Source organism: Salvia hispanica, chromosome 5 (genome assembly GCF_029641045.1).
Source record: "Salvia hispanica isolate PSC_SH4W2 chromosome 5, Shi_PSC_v1, whole genome shotgun sequence".
Taxonomy (NCBI): domain Eukaryota; kingdom Viridiplantae; phylum Streptophyta; class Magnoliopsida; order Lamiales; family Lamiaceae; genus Salvia; species Salvia hispanica.
In genome coordinates this window covers 1,668,602-1,688,766 of record NC_142696.1, presented here as the reverse complement: position 1 = coordinate 1,688,766, position 20,165 = coordinate 1,668,602, and the positions used below count along the sequence as shown (strand labels likewise).

The window sequence follows — 20,165 nt, the reverse complement described above, 5'->3', positions numbered from 1 at the left end:
ATATCACATTCTTCTTCCGAAGAAGAGGTACCTCCCGCTCCCACCGGATGGGATGTAGCGGGTTTCGCCAACAACCCAATCAACAACTATATCTCCCGCTGCATACAAAGCGAGATCGCTCGAATGCAGCAGCCACCCCCCCAACGGCCAATCCGCCGGCGGCGCCGATACATCCCTCGCAACCACACTGGTGCGCACGATCGGCTGTTCGCCGATTATTTCGCGGAGGAACCACGTTATCCGGCAGATGTATTTCGTCGCCGGTTCAGAATGCGCCGCTCCCTCTTCCTGCGCATTGTTAATGCGTTGTCCGCGCGTTACCCCGAGTTCCGGCTCCAGCGAGACGCAGCAGGGAAGCCCGGACTATCGCCCCTACAGAAATGCACTGTTGCCATCCGGCAGTTGGCATATGGAGGGTCCGCCGACATGTTCGATGAGTATCTGCAATGCGGCGAGACGACTGGCAACGAGTGCCTGAAGAATTTCTGTCAGGGCGTGCGAGAGATATTTGGGGAGCACTACCTTCGCTCGCCGGACGCAGCTGACTGCCAGTTCCTACTGGATTGGCACTGGAGGACCCACGGCTTTCCGGGGATGCTCGGCAGCATCGACTGTATGCACTGGCAGTGGAAGAACTGCCCAACCGCGTGGCGAGGCCAGTTTACTACCGGCTACAAAGGTACGCATCCCACCATCATTCTTGAAGCCGTTGCCGACCAACGGCTTTGGATTTGGCATGCTTATTTTGGTATAGCCGGGTCGAACAACGACCTAAATGTTCTCAATTCCTCGCCCCTTTTCAACGAGCGGATCAACGGATTAGGCCCCTCCATCGAATTCACGGCCAATGGCAATGTGCATAACATGGGGTACTACCTGGCTGACGGCATCTATCCGCAATGGCCCGTGTTTCTGAAGACGATCAGATGCCCACTCGGAGATAGAAGAAGGTATTTTGCCCGAGCGCAAGAGTCTGCGCGCAAGGATGTGGAGAGGGCATTTGGGGTGCTCCAATCGCGATTTGCACTGGTAAAGGGTCCGACGCGCTTTTTCTACCAGGGGGATATTGCCGATATCATGTATGCGTGCATCATCATGCATAACATGATCATCGAAGATGAACACGAAGGCGTCCTCGACGTCACCAACGACCCAAGTGTTGCATCATCGAGTCACGGTGTCTCAACCGAGTCCGCCCGCCAGGGTGTACCGCACAACGAACATGAACGGTTCCAGGCGTTCATGGACATACACCAGAAGGAGGCCCATCAAGCACTACAACACGATATCATCGAAGAATTGTGGGCAAATAGAAACCGCGCCCACCGCCCTTGAATTTTTTTTTCTTTGAATTTTTTTTTTGATTTTTTATTTCCATTCGTGTACTTTTTTTTTTTTTAATTTTCTTCGTTGTAATGTGTACCCGTGTTTAATACAACGAACTTTATTACTATTTATTTGATTTATCTTTATAAATTAAATAAGCTAGCTTTATTATATATAAAAATAAAACAATTAAATTAGTGATGATGTAAAAATGAAATGTTGAGTTAGGGAGAAATAAGGGAGAAATAAGGGAGAAACCATTGTAGGGGTTGGCTAAAAACTGGGGATAAAATGTGATGCTGATGTGGCGCTGATGTGGCAGGAGTTAGGGAGAAATAAGGGAGAAATAAGGGAACTCCATTGGGAGTGCTCTAAGTAGGTAAACAATAACCAAGGTTTCAAACATAAAAAATTCAACTTTCCAATCTCTTCATCCCCTTCATACTGGTACATAAATGAGAATGAGTTGATTCATGCAAAAATTAATATACTTATTAAACTCACCTAATACATGTGATGTGTTAAAAAACACAAAAAAATTGGTAGGAATTGAATCATAGAGGTAGGAATTGAATCATAGAGGGCCAGTCATGTTCATCAATGCTCTTCAATAAATGCTATCTATGTCAAATGTGAAAACTACATAACAATTTCAAATAATTGCACCCAATGTTTCTCTATCAATATATTCAACCATACCTAAAATGGTCCCATAAGCCATAACTATGCAAGGTCCAATTTTGCAAGTAGAATATACTTTCATTTCAAATGTAGGTAGACATTATCAAGATGGTACATTCTATTTTTAAAAGAACATCGACAATGAATTTTACCCTTAGCAACTCCTACGTTCGAAGCAAGATGAAGTCTAATTAAACCACGAGCTGTATTGTTTTTTGACCGAACGGTCTGAATAAAGCGTTGTTTGTCAAATAGAGCCTCGCGAAATCTTTTTCCCCTTCAGTTCAATTACACCCGAGAATGACTAGTAAGCTTTACGACGACGACCATTCCTCGTTGATTTTTTATAATAGATCCGTTTTTACCACTAAAAATCGACCCGAAAATCAAAATTTGAGGGACAAAAAAGCAAAAGAAAAAGATAGTTGAAACAAGAAGATGATCTTAGGTTTATATGAATCAAGAATCCCATCAAAAGATATCAAGAATTTCAACAATGAAATTGTTGCAAAGAGGGCAATTTCCTCTCTGCACCCAAAGCTCCCGGGAGCACAGCCGGCAAAATGTGTGGCCGCAGGGGATAAAAGCCGCACCCTTATGCCTCACCATACAAACGCAGCAGTTTTCGCCCTCCGCCCCTTTGCCGGCGGCGGCGGCCGTGGAGGTGCCGGTTTCTTCAATTACTACATGATTCACATCCTCCTCTGTTTCGTCCTCATCCATCGCGTATGCGGAGCTTTCATACCCCATCTGCCGATCATTCTCCGCTAGCAACGCCATCAACGACATCCTCACCGGCGAATCGCTCCCATCCGGCGCCAATTCCGCCGAATTGATGCGGCGCTCTTCGTTTAGATTTGAGATTCCGTTGCCGTCGGCTGTCAATTGCCTAATCGGAGGCGAAATTGAGGGTTCGAGTGTTGCGGTGGATCTCTCCGTTGATCGGCTAGGGTTTGTGAGGGGGATCGGAGCTCTGGAATCGGGTTGAATTGACTCGTCTGATTGATTGTTGCTGCTGTTGTCGGTGATTCTGCGGCGGAGGCGGATCTTGTCCTTCAAGTGCCGCCAACTACTCCGGCCGTCGTCCCCGCCGCGGCGGGGACCGGCGGTTCGATCCTCGCGGATGATGTCCAGCAACGTCCGGCTCGACTCCGAGCGCCGCGGCGGATCCTCGGGCGGCGGAGGCTGGGCGATTTTCTCGCTGAGAAATGCGCTCATCGTGAGGCTGCGGCGGCCGGCGCCGCTGCTGGAGGAGGTGCTCTGGTTCAGATTCCTCCGATGATCTTCCTCCTTGATCCGCAGAAAATCTCGCAGATTGTGAGAGTACAGCTTCTCTTCACCGACGACGACTTCCATTGGCGTGCAATCAACGACTCCTCGGTCAACAAATCGAATGAAATTGAGCTGAATCAGCTGATGCTGGCGATTAATATGGCGCAGGAAACGGAATTTCTAGAGAGAGAAACAATAAACTAATGATTTCTCCTAGGAATTGAACCTTCACTCATAGGCATAGGCAAACGTAGCAAGATTTCTCGAAATCCGAATAACTGCATAAAAAATTCAATTCAGCTAAACAAAAATTAATAAACAAAGAAGAAGGAATTTGCAGAAAGATCCAAGCGACAATAACTAGTATATCCAAACGAATAAAGAAGCCTCAGATCTAGGAAATTTATGCAGAAACAAAACCTCTCTTTACTGTAGAAATATTAAATTGAAAACATAGGATACCTTCAAAAATCAAATCAGTGACACGGATCTGAAATTGAGAACAGCTGTTGCATGCTGATGGAATTGAGATAGAGTTAGATGGATTTAGTTGCTTCTAATCATAAAAAATTGAGAGAGAAAGAGACATATGGGAAAGTAAAATGCATTGAGTGACAAAATGAAGAAAAGATATATAAATAAGAAAAAAACACGAGTCTAAAAAGACAAAATATTTGTAGATTACTGAAAAACATTTATTTTCTTATACTATTATACTAATAATTAGTTTGTTTTTTATAGCCTATGATTGGATATATGTGCTCTTTTTTAAATCTTTCAAACGAAAACATTTATTTTTCTTTTTTTCTGTAGTAAGTAAGTATGCTATGAATATTTTTCTATATTACTTGCAAGAGAATATTTTGAATTCAACTAAATTTGGTACTTGTAAATTTTATTTGATAGTTTCGGTGAGGATTAGGTAATAGATTAATCATCACTGTTGACTGTTAAGCTAGCTACTTTTTGTATAATAGGAGTAATGATTTAAGATTTAATTAATCAAGCCTCTTTTGAAACATAGAATGTGGATGGACTACTTTTTATTCGAATCAACGTTTACCATTTTGGATCAAATAATTTCAAATTGTAGTAAATGTTAATTTAATTATTACAGTATCGTATCTGTAACGTCAAATAGTTTGTGGGGTTTAAAAAATTGTAGTAGTATATCATAATATCAATAATAATTTCTCGTTTATTTCAATAACTCAAATATTCCAATTATTGTTGGCTTGTTGACGGTACAAACTACAAAGTTTTATTATTCCATAGTACTTTATTTTATTGAATTGATTAGAGGTACTGATATAAACTCAAATTAATGCAATGATTATATCTCTCTTAATCAAATTTCTCAAAGATGTGACATGTGATGAGATAAAATTGATGATTGTAACCCAACGATAAACATCATTTCCTGAACTAGTAATTATGTACAGAGTTTGGATTCCATTTGTTTAATGTAATCAATCGATCATTAATTTATTGGATCGTATTAATTAGTACGTGACTCTAATTATTGTCCTTGTTATTGACATGTCACATGTGTACATTTAGCATTTTTAGATGTTTTAACTTGTGATCATCTTTTAGCATATTTTTCAATATATTTTTCAAGATTGAATTGGTCTAAATTTACTTGAATTATATTTTCTCGTAGCCATATCTATGAGTTGAGACTTGAGACAAATAGTAAGTCCCAAATTGATTCATAGCTATACTACAACAATAAATCAATTCTTATATGCAATTTTTCCTATTTTTAAGCATCTAGTTTTATTGTCCATATCTACTTGTTTTTTCCAAATATTTATAGGCTTCTCACTATTTTGAATATTAAGTTTCCATTAAAGATATTAAATTGTCTCCCTCTTATAATTATTCTGAAATATCTCACCTTCGTATAATACAAGTCCATTTTGCGTTTTAAATTCAGCCCGTTTTGGGCTTCAATTTCTGGGCTTTTAGGCTCGACGCAATATTGTTGGGCCACGGAAAATATGAAATTGAGTGTAAAATTAAAATGAAAATAAAAAGTAAAGAGAGACAAACGGCACTAAAGTAAGATCAAAATGTTCATTTTTACTCAAATCATTTTATTGTTTAAACAAAACTGCATCAAATTTATTTAGTTGCATAAAAATATCTAACATTTAATATTAGTGATAAAATGCAAATTTATATACGATACAAACTTAAAACTTCTCAACACAGTTTCAATACAATATCAACACAGTGTAAAATTCCAAGATTTTAATGTGAACACAGTATCAATACAATATCAACACGCAATCAATCATTGACTACCGTTGAAATTCTATTGACATTTTTTATTGATGTTTTTTTTATCTATTGATATTTTTCAATGGTCCAAATGCTAGTTTTGAATTTGTATCATATTTAGAGTTTGAGTAAATGCTAAAATTGGTCCAGAACATATGGTCATTTTACCTTTTTGGTCCTAAATTTTATCTTGTGGATTTTTTGGTCCTGCACATATGAAAATTTGATCATTTTGGTCATCCGTCAAAAGTTCCGCTAAAAACTTAACGGTCAACGGATTTAATTCGATTTTGACCAAATTAGTCTTTTAATCCTGATTTTTAATTCACTAATTATTTCCTAATTATTTCAACAAATATTCTTTTATAATTAGAATTATAAAAGATGACATTCGTTCGTCTTAATTTCTCCAAATTCAACATCCGATTGCGAATTCTTCTTATTCCCCTCAAATTCAACATCCGATTGAGAATTCTTCTTAATTCCCCCAATCTCAGCATCCAATAGCAAATTCTTCTCCAATTTATCAGAATCCTTGTTAACCATCATCTATCTGCTAAACCATCATCCTCCACTATCTCTCCCTCCTCCATCTCATAATCCAATCTGTCGAGATTAGATTCATGCTTCACCAAAGAAGCTCCACCGTCCTCTGCAGTACTATCTAATTTGATTTCTTCAACCTCAGCATCATCATCGATTCTATCACCTTCCAATGATTCCAGCTCGGTCGTTTCTTCCTTCTTCTTGCTGCTCCGGTGGCGGTGGTGATGGCGATGCCGATGGTGGTGGCGATGTTTGCGGCGCTTTGATAGCTCCTCCGCGTCGTCAGCGGAGGATCGGTGGTGCTTGCGGCGCGTCGCTTCAATCGAATCGCCGACCACATTAGCTGGAATTAGGGTTGAGGGAAAACGATTGCAGATTTAAGGGTAAAAGTTTGCCAAATCTAATTGAATCAAATTTCGCAAACAAATAGCCAAAGAATTTGTGATTTTGAGAGATCGAAGCGGAAGGAAAAAGATGACATATTAGAGGAAGGAAAAAGAAGAAGAAGAAAGAAGATGAAATGCAAGTGGAATCGCGCTGGATGAACTAAACCCTATAATATTTAAACTATTTATTTAATTCTAATTATAAAAGAATATTTGTTGAAATAATTAGAAAATAATTAGTGAATTAAAAATCAGGATTAAAATACTAATTTGGTCAAAATCGGATTAAATCCGTTGACCGTTAAGTTTTTAACGGAACTTTTGACGGAGGATCAAAATGATCAAATTTTCATATGTGCAAGACAAAAAATCCATAAGATAAAGTTTAGGACCAAAAAGATAAAATGATTATATATTCAGAACTAATTTTGACCTTTGTTGTTAGAGTTTTCATTTGATCACATTTTCCCTTTAAAATGTATCATAAAATAATTTTAAATGAAACTCCGTCAAAACTTGTGAAAGTTGGAACATTTTAATTAAAATAAGAATAAAAAATAAGAAAATGAAAGTTCTCGATTGTTCGAAGCATAATAGAATCAAGTCAACAACTGGTGCAGAATCGATCTCCTTCTGAATTACTACTATTAAATCATTTCTATCCATTGCAGTTCTGCGCTGTCCCAAATTCTTCAATTATCAGTCAGCTTCTTCCAATAGCTTCATCTCTCTTCTCAGTCCTGCGATCGACCTCCATTGTTGCGGAATTAAGGTATTGTTCTGTTTCATTTGGTTTCACTTTTTATGATTCAATCTTACTTTCATTTCTGCTGTATTTTTCGCCATTTTCATTTTTTGGGGTGTGTTTGTGAGCAGGGTGATTTGTAGAGCTAATTGGTGTTAAGATCATTCATTTCGCTGTTCGAAGAATCGAGAATGAGTCATATCCTCACGATATGTTTCTCCTCTGATTTTAGATCGCCTTTTTCTTTGCTTGTGTGTGTTTTTCATCTCATGTTGATTGATTTTGATTGACAGGAGAATTTGATTTAAGTATATTTTGCTCATTTTTGGAATTTATTCCTCTGGCAAAGATAATCAGAAGATTCTCAATCGTAGAAATTAGGGCTTTTTGTTTGGGGATTTGGCACCCCTATTGCAATTTAGATTGTGTGATATCAAAGATTTAATCTTTTCAATTAGAGTGTTAAGTTTAGGTTGTGTGATGTTTATGATTTTCATCAAGCATCTAAGCTGTTCAATCTAGTTAGGGATATGAACACAAAGCCTACATTGTTAGTAGTTGATCTAGCTTCTGTTTATGCCTTGACCTATGCTAACGCGGAAACCAAAGAGAGCGTGATCGCGTGAGGGCTCAGGCGAGGAACGGCCAGAAGCCCAGGAACCCGAAGGATGACGGATTGACCCCAGAACAGAGACGAGAGAGGTTTGATGTCCAAACCTTCTTTCGTTTTCTCATCTTTGATCACATTGATCTTGGCTCTTGATGTTGGTGCATGGCGTGTCGTTTACAGGGACGCGAAGGCGTTGCAAGAAAAGGCGGCGAAGAAGGCAGCTCAGGCTGCAGTAGGAGGGAAGGCAAGTGCAGATCATACTAAAAGCCACAATAAGAAATAGGTGGTGTTCATCCATCTCTGCTCCTTTGAAGGGTGGTATTGGTGGATCAGATGTTGTGGTTTTAGATTTGTTATTGTGCTCAATATTGTTATCTGGTTTTGTTCATTGAGTGATCATTCTAGATCTGAATATGTGTAAACAATGGTGTTTCTAGCCCTTGTATCTGATTTTTCAATGCAATTTCCTTTTAATGTGCCAATGTTGTTTCTTGATTACTTACATAGATGAAATAAAACACGAGATCGAAACACGATGGTTGTTAACTTAGTTGAATGACATAATGTCGTTTAGTAAACAAGCGAGGCTTGCCACAGACGAACCTCCCACTGAAACCGCTTGTCGAACCATCTCCCTGAACTCTCCCACTCTTTTCGTCATCTCTTTCCTCTCATGGCTCTCCAAATCCATGAATTCCTCACGAACTTGGCAATTTTCCCGCTCATGCGTATTTCCCCAAACGCCAAACCCTCCTTAGCATCCACCCCGATCTTCCAATCCTCGAGCACATGTTTCCGAATCGTGGTTTGGTCCATCATTATAGGAAAGCAAATCATCGGCACCCCACTACAAATGCATTCCATAGTCGAATTCCATCTACAGTGCGTCCAGAACCCCCCAACAGAAGGATGGCACAACACCTTGAGCTGCTCAAACCAAGGCACGACTCTCCCGGCCTCCCCACACCGCTCTTGCAGCCTCTTCGCCTCCCCACGAGCCACCCACAAGAACCTCACGCCACTCGCTCGTAGTCCATCTGCAACCTCGTCCATCTGGCTTTGAGAAACATGGTAAAGCTCCCAAACGAGACATACAAAACCGAGCTTGGTGCTTGGGAGTTCAGCCAGTTAAAGTAGTGGTGCTTAACTTGTGATAATCTTTTAGCATACTTTTTCAATATATTTTTCGAGATTGAATTGGTCCAAATTTATTCGAAATTGATTTCCTTGCATGGTGATAGACAGACCCATAATATCATAAGCAATCTAAACATTTGTGTCATATCGACTTGGTGAAGATTTCATCTAATCTACATTAAGTGTAAATAACCCATCTGCCTCATTTTTAATATGGTATCAGAGCGGAGCCAAATATGATGGGTTTTCTTTATCTCTTATCTACCTCCAATGTTAATTTCGGCCGACATCGATGATGTTTCTTCTATTGTCTTGCCTACCCACATGATGGAAGTTCGATGTATCATTTCGGCCAACACATGCACGGGGGTGGGGGGTGCTAAAACTCCGAAAATTTGTCCCATATTGACTTGGTAAAGATCTTATCCAACCAAACAACATTAATATTAATATGATCGAAACGAACTGCAGGTATAAGCAAGCCTGAGACAAATAGTAATTCCAAAATTAATTCATACCTATATTCTGATTATATAAATCAGATCCAATATTAGAACATTCGAGAAATTTATAGGCTTCTCACAGTATTGAAAATTAAGATTTCAATTAAGAAATTTCACTTATCTTCCACTTATATTTATTCGAGAAATTTGGTCCCTTTATATAAGTACATATAGTACGTTTTAATTCAGCCCGTTTTCTTGGGCTGCAATTTCTGCGCTTCGCTCGAAGCATTGTTGTTGGGCCACGAATTATAAATTTGAGTATAAAATGAAAATGAAAATGAAAACGAAACAAAAAAGTAAAGTGATAAGAGAGAATTGAGAAATAGCACAAAAATAAAAGAGTAACATATTTAATTTTACTCAATTATTTGATTGTTTAACAAAACTATCATATTTAGTTAGTTGCATAAAAATGTCTAACATTTAATATTCTCTTAAAAGTGTATCATAGAGTAATAAATTTTCAAATAAACTCTGTCACACTCATGGGATATTACCACATTAAATACACAAGGAACAATAGATGCTCAAAAATACTTGTAAGTTTGTAATTTATGGTGGTGAACACTCATCTTTGAACAGGGGGTGTAATCACTCTTTTTATCTCCTAAAAATTGGTGATGTATGAAATAGAAAAGCAAATGATTGGAATAATATTGCGTAAGACCTTTACGGTTATTAGTCACAGTTCTGAGTCATATTTAGTCATGTTTAGTCCACAATGTTTATTCATATTTGTCCACATATGTGATGACATAAATTTTATCTATGTCATTAAATATAACATCATACAGTATTTTATCCGTTTTAATAGTCTCACATCAATGCCAAATAATCAACAATATTTCACAATTTAAATATAAGTAAATAAATCTAATTATTTATAACGTGAGTAATACTAACAGTTCCATATTAATAATATATTTTTAAAATAACAAATTTTTTTCAAATAAATTGGCAAGAAATTTATAAAGACATCCACAATCGATTCCGACGTCGTTTAGATGTATTCCACATTACTTATTATCCCATTCAATATCTTTTATTATAAGTAATTGAACTAAATACTGCTCCATGTTTTTAACTTGGGTTTATGAATTTTAATTCATGTTTGTCTTTGGATTTAAGTCCTTTCTCAATTCTTATTTTATGTTTTATTTCCTTACATAAATTCGTTATTTTAAACTCTTTTAGATATTTCTTTTGCAAATTTTAATTTGAAATATACACTGCTTATTATAAATTTGGGCTGAAACTGCCGGGTCGAGATTATGATGATGAGGGTAAGGAGAAAATATTAGGGGGTGTTTGGTAGGGGTGATAACTCATCTAGGAATGAAATTTTATGAAAAAAATGTCATATTTATTCATAAAATTCCATCCCTAGATGAGTTATCACTTCTACCAAACATGCTAATGTATAGTATCTCGGGCTTTTATCAGCCAATTTCTTATTACTTCTCTAATACATCTTTTTCGGATGTCTCATCGCCAGCATGACAATTACTTCGAGCAACACTAAGAAATACTAATACTTCGCAGCTGTTAATAATGGGAAGCTATAGTGGAATGATGAATATGATCAATTTATGATCTCTAACAAAAAAACACGCTAAAGTGTCTAAAAAATGTGTTAGTCAAAAAAGCAATTCGTATTAGGGATCTCTAACAACTCCAAAACTAAAATAATTAAAGAAATACTATTCCATAGGCTAAGGTGGTAGTCAATTTTGTGATCTCTAACAACTCCAAAGAAAAAAGACAAGAAAAAGTAAAAAAAAAAACACGCTAAAAAACAAAAAAAAGAATGGAAGTATCATTTCATGGGCAAGTTAGTATATGAAGAACTTCCTATTTAACCTACCTCTCATTAACCATCTCCACGCAACAAGAAATTCAGCCATACTTCATGACCAAGCTCCCCGCCTTCAGCAGCGGGCCCTCGTCCGATGATGAGTCTCAACCTCCACCCGACGAGTCTGACTTAGAGATCTACAACTGGCGGCCGTACCGGAGGAACCTTAAGTTCATCGGCACCAAGGTCTCGCTCACCATATCCGCGCTGTGGATCCTGAGGAACCGACCCGATAAAGAGGCCGTCGACCGGAAGATCGAGGCCGGCGCGCCGCTGGATGGCGAGATATATAGAGCTGTGATCGATCTGGATGAGCTGCACGGAGAGTATTGGGATAGTCTCGCGGTTATGATGGAGATCCTGGAGGAGATCTACCCGGCGGCGTTGAAGGGGAAGATTGAGGAAAGTTGGAAGAAGAATGGTAAATTGGATGAGGAAATGGCGCGGACTTGGAGTGAGCATGTCGCGGAATTGGGGAAAGCGATGGAGAGAGTTGAAATGTGTGGGAGGAAGCTCAGGATTTCTCCGCATGCGTTGCGCAGGTTGCTGAAACCACCCCATCTCCAGGTTAGGGTTAGGGTTAGGGAAAGTACATTTTTTAATTGTTTGATTTTGTGATTGCTATTCATAATTGTGTTTAAATTATGAAATTGTCCAAGCTAATCTCCTCTTGTCTTTGTGTATGTATGTAATGTGCTTCAGAAATGATTTCTCACCTCAATACCTAATTTCTTGTTAAGTTGTACTCCCTCCGTCCACAAACAATAGATCTATTGTTGTCCGGCACGAGTTTTAATGTAGGATTGGAAAGTAAGAGAGAGTAGGAGAAAAAATAGGTAAAGTAAGAGGATAGAGAGAAAACGTGAGTAAAGTATGAGAGATGGAAGAAAAAGTGGGAAAAGTATTAGAGATAAACTTTTCATTTTTAGAAAGTGATCTATTTTTGTGGACGGAGGGAGTACACGTGGATTTGGAGATAAACTTTTCATTTTTAGAAAGTGATCTATTTTTGTGGACGGAGGGAGTACACGTGGATTTGATTTGGTTGGGTGTTTTCACTAAAAAATGTTTTTTGTTTTGTTTTGGTTGGGTGTTTTAACTAAAAAACGTTTTTTGTTTTGTTTTGGTTTTTGGAAAATGAAATGATGATTATAATTGTTTGATAGCTCGTGTAATACCTTTAGCTGCCCATTCTTTCCAATTAACGCCTTAATAACTATATTTTGAGCTTTAAATGCTCCTTTTTTTATTTGGCAAAATTAGGAAATAAAACAAGACAAAGCTTATGATCCAGATATGAAGCTCGACCTACCATATCTACCATCAGATATGGTCCATGAAATCCTTTGTAGACTTCCTCTCAACCACATTGCAATTTACAAATGTGTTTGCAAACCATGGCTCGATGTGTTTGAGAGTGAGTCTTTTGTCGAGTCTCATCTTTCTCACTATGCTCCTGTCCTAGTTGTCTCGATGCCGGGTACAATTTCAAATTGGTTCAATGTTTTCGAATTGGAAGAAGACGAGGACAAGCTTGAGCACGAGCACGAGCCCATCACCAAGTTTGATTTCCCCCAAGTATCAACAATACAAGGTTCCGCCAACGGCTTGCTTCTTCTGAAAAATCGTTTTATTGATTGCTTCTACGTGTGCAATCCGTTCACCCGTGAATTTATTGAGCTCCGTGGGCCCCACGCTTGCTCTGAGTATGACTTTTATGGATTTGGAGTGGGCAAAAAAAGGGGAAAACATAAGGTTGTCCATATTAATCCCGAATTCGGATGTCATGTATACACTCTTGAAACAGGATCCTCGTGGAGACGCATTGAAACTACCCTCCCGTTTAAATCCGATCACCGTAGCAAATGTGCTGCAGGTGCATTTGTTAACGGCAATCTCCATTGGTTAGTAGTTTCAAATAGTGGGGTAGGGTCCAGAGATCGTTATTATATTTGTTGTTTTGATGTTGAGAGAGAATGTTTTAGCATCTTCTTTCCACCTGTTACCGGAGTCTGGGAAGGGTTGTATACTCTAGGGGATTACTTGTGTTTCCATGATTTTGGTACATTGGGATGTGATCATGTGATCTGGTTGTTGAAGAAATATGAACGGGTCAAGAAATATGATGCTGATCTATTTGAACCTCATAATTCGGAATTGTTACGCGAGGCGGAGGCAGAGGCCAATATATGTAGGAGACATTGGAGCGAAGTTGATGTTATCTTGCTGTGGGAAAAGAGCTGCAATCCTTTTCAGCCTATCAAAATTTACCCAAACGGTGATATGTTAATTTTGTGGAATGAGGACGGCTTTAAATACTACTGCAAAACGCAGAGAACTATCAGAAGAATTAGCTTATTTGCTGAATTTCATGATGGTGGTGGCTATTTCAACTCTATTCTTCTCACTCCAAATTTTCTGTCACTTAAAAGAAATTTCGGTTTGGAAAATGTAATGGCCATTTTAGGTGATGAGTGTGTGATGACTGGTGAGGGTTGTAGTAGTGACTAGAGGTGTGTCTTTTGTGAGAGGTGTATCATCAATGTATTGTGTTAATGTACATCCTTGTTGTATTAAATGAAATTCTTTTCATCTTTGTTCTTATAATCGATTCTGATTTCTGAAGTACCATTAATATCCAATAAAGATTGTATGAAAATATATAATGCCTAGACGATTACAGGTTTTATTGCAATTTTGGTGAATTTTGTCAAGCTAGTCATTTATTATATCAAAAGAGTTCTAATATAAATTTCATAATAGATTACTCCCTCCGTCCCAGATAATTCGTCTCAGTTTTCCATTTCGGTACGTCCCACTTCACTTTTACCATTTTTAGTAGTGGACCTCATATCCCACTAACTCATTTCTACTCACATTTTATTATAAAACTAATATATAAAGGTAGAACCCACATCCACATTCCACTAACTTTTTCAACCCACTTTTCATTATAATTCTTAAAACCTGTGTTCGGTCAAAGTGATCCGAATTATCCGGAACGGAGAAAGTATATGATTACGAGTTCTAAGCAAAATTAGTAAAAAGTGATTTATTTTGGGCCCTTTATATAAGTACATACAGTACGTTTTAATTCAGCTCGTTATTTTGGGCTGCAATTTCTGGGCTTCGCTCGGAGCATTGGTGTTGGGCCAAGAATTATAAATTTGAGTATACTATAAACGAAAATGAAATAAAAATATAAAGTGAAAAGAGAGAATTGAGAAATAGCACTAAAATAAAAGAGTAACATATTTATTTTTACTCAATTATTTGATTGTTTAACAAAACTATCATATTTAGTTAGTTGCATAAAAATGTCTAACATTTAATATTCACTTAAAAATGTATCATAATAAATATTCACTTAAAATGTATCATAATACGCGAGGAACAATCGATGCTCAAAATTACTTGCAAGTTTGTAATTTATGGTGGTGAACACTCATCCTTGAACAGGGATGTAATATAGCAGAGAATGTAATGTCATTTTAGTTTGTACAATTATTTATTTTTGCTTATCATAGGATTGTAATACACATATACTGATTGCTGTTATTCATGTAGAAATAGTCCATATATGCTGTATATAGTATTTTATCCGTTTCAATAGTCTCACATCAATGCCAAATAATCAACAATATTTCACAATTTAAATATTAGTATACAAATCTCATTATTTATAACATAATGATACTAACAGTTCCATATTAATAATATATATTTAAAATAAGAAAAATATAAAACAAATTTTTTCAAATAAATTGGCAAGAAATTTATACAGACATCCACGATCGATTCGACTCGACGTCGTTTAGATGTATTCCACATTACTTATTATCCCATTCAGTATCTTTTATTATAATTGAATTAAATACTACTCCATGTTTTTAACTAAGGTTTAGTTTATAGTATATTTTAACTAATGCTTGTTTTTGGATTTAAGTCCTTTCTCAATCCTAATTTTATGTTTTATTTCCTTGCATAAATTCATTATTTTAAACTCTTTTAGAGATTTCTTTTGCAAATTTTAATTTGAAATATACACTAGTAATAAATTTGGGCTGAAACTATACTCCTATTCCTTCTTCGATCCATCACTGCTAGCCTACTAGTGACTGAGTCGAGATTACGACGATGATGGTGTCTATGGAGAAAATTTAGGCTTGTCCATTATTAACAGCTGCGAAGTCATTATCATGCTAGCGATAAGATATCCAAAAAAATGATGCACGAGAGAAGTAACAAGAAATTGGCTGATAAAAACTACTCCCTCCATCCCGACTTAGATGACACATTGCTTAGCCCGGCACGGGATTTTAGGAGTTATTGGTTAAAGTCTTTAATTGGGGAGAGAAAAAGGTGGGTGTAAGTATAAAAGTAGAGAGATAAAGAAAGACGGATATTTTAATAGGAGTGAGAAAAAGTAGTTGAGTGTATTAATTGGAGAGAGAAAATTTCCAAAAAAGGAAATGTGTCATCTTAGTTGGGACAAACTAAAAAGAAAAACGTGTCATCTTAAGCGGGACGGAGGGAGTAGATACTATACAATACATTCTACATAGAGTGGAATGATGAATATGTCATTTTGAAATCTCTAAGGGCTTACGATGGAATGGAATGGTGGAATGAAATGTGATTCTTACTTCCATTCTGTTCATTTGCTTGGTGTGATGGAATGAATGAGCGAATCGATGAAAATGCAAAGGAAATTCAAGGAAATTGACATTTCATTCCTATCTTCATTCCATTCCAATCTACATTTCATTTTACTCTCGTTCCATTCCATCATACCAAACATGCCTAACAATTTCAAAGAAAACGCAACAAAAAAACACACTAAGAACTAAAGTAACTTAAAAAGTGAAAGAAATACTCAGTGGGCTAAGATAGTAAAAAAAGCAACTCCTATTAGGCATCTGTAACAACTCCGAAACTAATATAATTAAAGAAATACTCCATAGGCTAAGGTAGTCAATGAGTCAATATCTCTAACAACTCCAAAGAGAAAAGACATGAAAAAGCAAAAAAACGCAATAAAAAAACTAAAGTAACCAATAAAGAATTGAAGTTTCATTCATTGGCTAAGTTAGTAAATTAAGCACTTCCTATTTAACCTAACTGTGTCTCTCATTACATCTCCGCAACAAGAAAATTGAGCCATTTCCCGACGATCACCTACTTCATGACCAAGCTCGACACCTGGCCATGGTCCGACGATGAGTCTGAACCCCCACCCGACGAGTGTCATCTCCACGCAACGAGCTATTCAGCCATAGATCCTGACCATTTCCCGACGATCACCTACCTGATGACCAAGCTCCACACCTTCAGCCGCTGCCCATCCCCCGCCTCCGTGGCCAACGCTCTCTACTTGATGAATCTATTCGAGAATGTCCCCTCCCCACGAGCACGCCCCTCCGAAGAGCCCCATGCCTTGTCCGAAGAGCCCGACGCCCCGTCCGAAGAGCCCCATGCCTTGTCCGAAGAGCCCGACGCCCCGTCCGACGAGCCTGACTTAGAGATCTCCAACTGGTGGCCGTACCGGAGGAGCCGCAAGCTGATCCGCGCCATGATCGCGCTTATCCAATCCGCGCTGTGGATCCTAAGGAACCTGTAAGCCATATTTCACAACTTTAATGATTTCGATAAAGAAATCTTATTCTGTATTTTACTAATAAAATCACCAACCTTCATCCATGCTTTCTTCATTTGATCTAGAGGCTGAAATCCACCATTCGATGTTTGTCCTTTCATTAACTGGACTCTCCATAATTGATGTTATCCCCTTTTTGACCTCGAGCCTTTTTTTTTTTTTTAATGATTCATAGGTCACTTAAGAATAAAATATTCTTTCAGAACCGACCCAATAAAGAGGCTGTCCTCCGGGCGCAGCTTAGGCTGGCGGAGATCAAGGCTGACACCTCGTTGACACTGCCGGATTACGAGATTTGTAGAGCTGTGATCGATCTGAATGAGATGCACGACGAGTATTGGGATACTCTCACAGATATGGCGGAGAAGCTGGTGGAGATTTGCGTGGGGGAGGGTAAATTGGATGAGGAAGTGGAATGAGGCGGAATTGGGGGAAGTGATGGAGAGAGTTGAATTGTGTGGGAGGAAGCTCAGGATTTTTCCGCATGCGTTGCGGAGGTTGTTCAACTTCAATCCACCCCATCTCCAGGTTAAGGTTAGGGATACATTGTTTCATTTTGTGATTGCTATTCACTATTGTGTTTAAATATCAAATTTTATATTGCCTTTGCTATTGAAAAATTGTACTGTCATTAAATTTGAGTACATAATGTGATTCAAAAAAAATGATTTCTCACCTCAATACCTAATTTCTTGTTAAATTGTACATGTGGATTTGATTTGGTTGGGTGTTCTCACTAAAAATTTGACACATTTGTGATCATTTCTTCTAGTTCATATCGATGAATGATGTGAAGATTATGATCATTTGGGGATGTGATTTGGTTGGGTGTTTTCACTAAAAAAACGTTTTTTGTTTTGTTTTGGTTTTTGGAAAATGAAATGATGATTATAATTGTTTGATGGCTCATGTATTACCTTTAGCTGGCCATTCTTTCCAATTAACGCCTTAATAACTATATTTTGAGCTTTAAATGCTCCTTTTTTTATTTGTCAAAATTAGGAAATAAAACAAGACCAAGCTTATGATCCAGAAATGAAGCTCGACCTACCATATCTACCATCAGATATGGTCCATGAAATCCTTTGTAGACTTCCTCTCAACCACATTGCAATTTACAAATGTGTTTGCAAACCATGGCTCGATGTGTTTGAGTGTGAGTCTTTTGTCGAGTCTCATCTTTCTCACTATGCTCCTGTCCTAGTTGTCTCGAAGCCGGATGGAAATTCAAATTGGTTCAATATTTTTAAATTGGAAGACGAGGACGAGGACGAGGACGAGGACGAGGACGAGGACGAGGATGAGGAGGAGGACGAGCTCGAGGATGAGCACGAGCACGATCCCGAGCGCAAGCCCATCACCAAGTTTGATTTCCCCCAAGTATCAACAATACAAGGTTCCGCCAATGGCTTGCTTCTTCTCAAAAATCATTTTATTGATTACTTTTACGTATGTAATCCGTTCACCCGTGAATTTATTGAGCTCCGTGGGCCCCACACTTGCTCTGAGTATGACTTTTATGGAATTGGAGTGGGCAAAAGAAAAGGAAAACATAAGGTTGTCCATATTAGTCCCGAATTCGGATGTCATGTATACACTCTTGAAACAGGATCCTCATGGAGACGCATCGAAACTACCCTCCCGTTTCCATCCTATGACGGTAGCAACCGAGCTGGTGCATTTGTTAATGGCAATATCCATTGGTTAGTAGTTCAAAATTGTTGGGCATGGTCCATGCCTAGTGATTATATTTGTTGTTTTGATGTCGAGGAAGAATGTTTTAGCATCTTCTTTCCACCCGGTACCGAATTCTGTAAAGGGTTGTATACTCTAGGGGATTGCTTGTGTTTCCATGATTTTGAAACATTGGAATGTGATAATGTGATATGGTTGTTGAAGAAATATGAAGAGGTCAAGAAATATGATGCTGATCTATTTGAACCTCATAATTCGATATTGTTACGCGAGGCAAAGGCAGAGGCCAATAAATTTAGGAGCCATTGGAGTGAAGTACATGTTATCTTGCGGTGGGAAAGGAGTTTCAATCATTTTCAGCCTATTAAAATTTACACAAACGGTGATATGTTAATTTTATGGAATGCGGACCTCTTTAAATGCTACCGCAAAAGGCAGAGAACTATCAGAACAATTAGCTCATTTGGTGGATTGCATGGTGATGGTTTCCATATCAACTCTATTCTTCTCACTCCAAATTTTCTCTCACTTAAAAGAAATTTTGGTTTGGAAAATGTAATGGCATTATAGTTTGAAGTTATATGTCATATATCTCTGGGATTGTAATTTACTTATGTGACTATATAAAATCATGTTGCTATTGTTAGTTGTTTGTTCAATTTGAGAATTGGTTGTTTTGGTGAACTTGATAGTAATTGTTATTCTATCAACTTCATTCTTATCACTCATATTTCAAATTTATGTCATAGTATAAAATGTAATTTAGATTTATTCATACGTGAGGATTATTGAAATTTCTCCACCGATCTGGAATGGCCAAGAGATAATATAATTAGTGGATTAGCAAGAAGAAATACTTGTTAAATAATTGTACTCTATCTGTCCAAAGAATATATGTACTTTGGTTACGACACGAATTTTATTGCAAAATTAGTAAAATAAAAGAGAGGTAGAAAATATTTTTAGTGAAAAATGAGTCTCATTTCATTAGAGTGACAAAAGTTTCTAAAATTGGTAACTAATGACAAAAGTTTCTAAAATTAAAAAGTGAATATTTTTATATAACGGATTAAAAAAAATATATATTTATTATTATAGAATCGAGAGAATAGTAAATTAGGATGAAGAAACTAGATGCAATATGTCGGTCTAGATAAACCGACTTAGTTTATCTATTTAATGACACTAGGCCATTTTGTAGTAAGTGTGCATATATGTAAGTGATTACAAAAGTTGAGTGAAGAGTGGTGAGAGTTATGGTGAGTTGAGGTATGTCATTCAGGAGTGTCTTGTGAGAGGTGTGTCTGTGTTGATGTACATCCTTGTTGTATTAAATAAAATTCTTTTCATGTGTTCTTATAATAGATTCTGAATTACCGTTAATATCCAATAAAGATTGTATGAAAATATATAATGCCCATACGATTACAGGTTTTATTGCAATTTTGGTGAATTTTGTCAAGC

General features: G+C 37.5%; 3 protein-coding genes and 1 pseudogene across 3 annotated transcripts; 2 read left to right on the top strand and 2 right to left on the bottom strand.

Annotated features, from left to right (window-relative positions):
* Window positions 1-2,432: 2,432 nt before the first annotated feature.
* LOC125186610 (uncharacterized) lies at window positions 2,433-3,898 on the bottom strand. The gene is made up of 2 exons (XM_048083010.2): window positions 3,742-3,898; window positions 2,433-3,557 (listed from the first exon to the last, which is right to left on the bottom strand). Exon 2 carries the CDS (start codon window positions 3,361-3,363, stop codon window positions 2,479-2,481), a length of 885 nt encoding a protein of 294 aa, XP_047938967.1. The 5' UTR covers window positions 3,364-3,557; window positions 3,742-3,898; the 3' UTR covers window positions 2,433-2,478.
* A 3,198-nt stretch (window positions 3,899-7,096) lies between these two features.
* LOC125190054 (uncharacterized) lies at window positions 7,097-8,334 on the top strand. The gene is made up of 4 exons (XM_089058641.1): window positions 7,097-7,269; window positions 7,374-7,440; window positions 7,839-7,944; window positions 8,033-8,334. The coding sequence occupies exons 2-4, from the start codon at window positions 7,434-7,436 to the stop codon at window positions 8,133-8,135; spliced, it is 216 nt and encodes a 71-aa protein (XP_088914767.1). The 5' UTR covers window positions 7,097-7,269; window positions 7,374-7,433; the 3' UTR covers window positions 8,136-8,334.
* A 175-nt stretch (window positions 8,335-8,509) lies between these two features.
* Window positions 8,510-8,905, bottom strand: LOC148924156 (UDP-glycosyltransferase 87A2 pseudogene; annotated as a pseudogene).
* Window positions 8,906-12,621: 3,716 nt separating this feature from the next.
* On the top strand, window positions 12,622-13,873 carry LOC148924155 (putative F-box protein At3g16210). The gene has a single exon (XM_089058025.1). The coding sequence runs from the start codon at window positions 12,647-12,649 to the stop codon at window positions 13,859-13,861; it is 1,215 nt and encodes a 404-aa protein (XP_088914151.1). The 5' UTR covers window positions 12,622-12,646; the 3' UTR covers window positions 13,862-13,873.
* The last annotated feature ends 6,292 nt before the right edge of the window (window positions 13,874-20,165 follow it).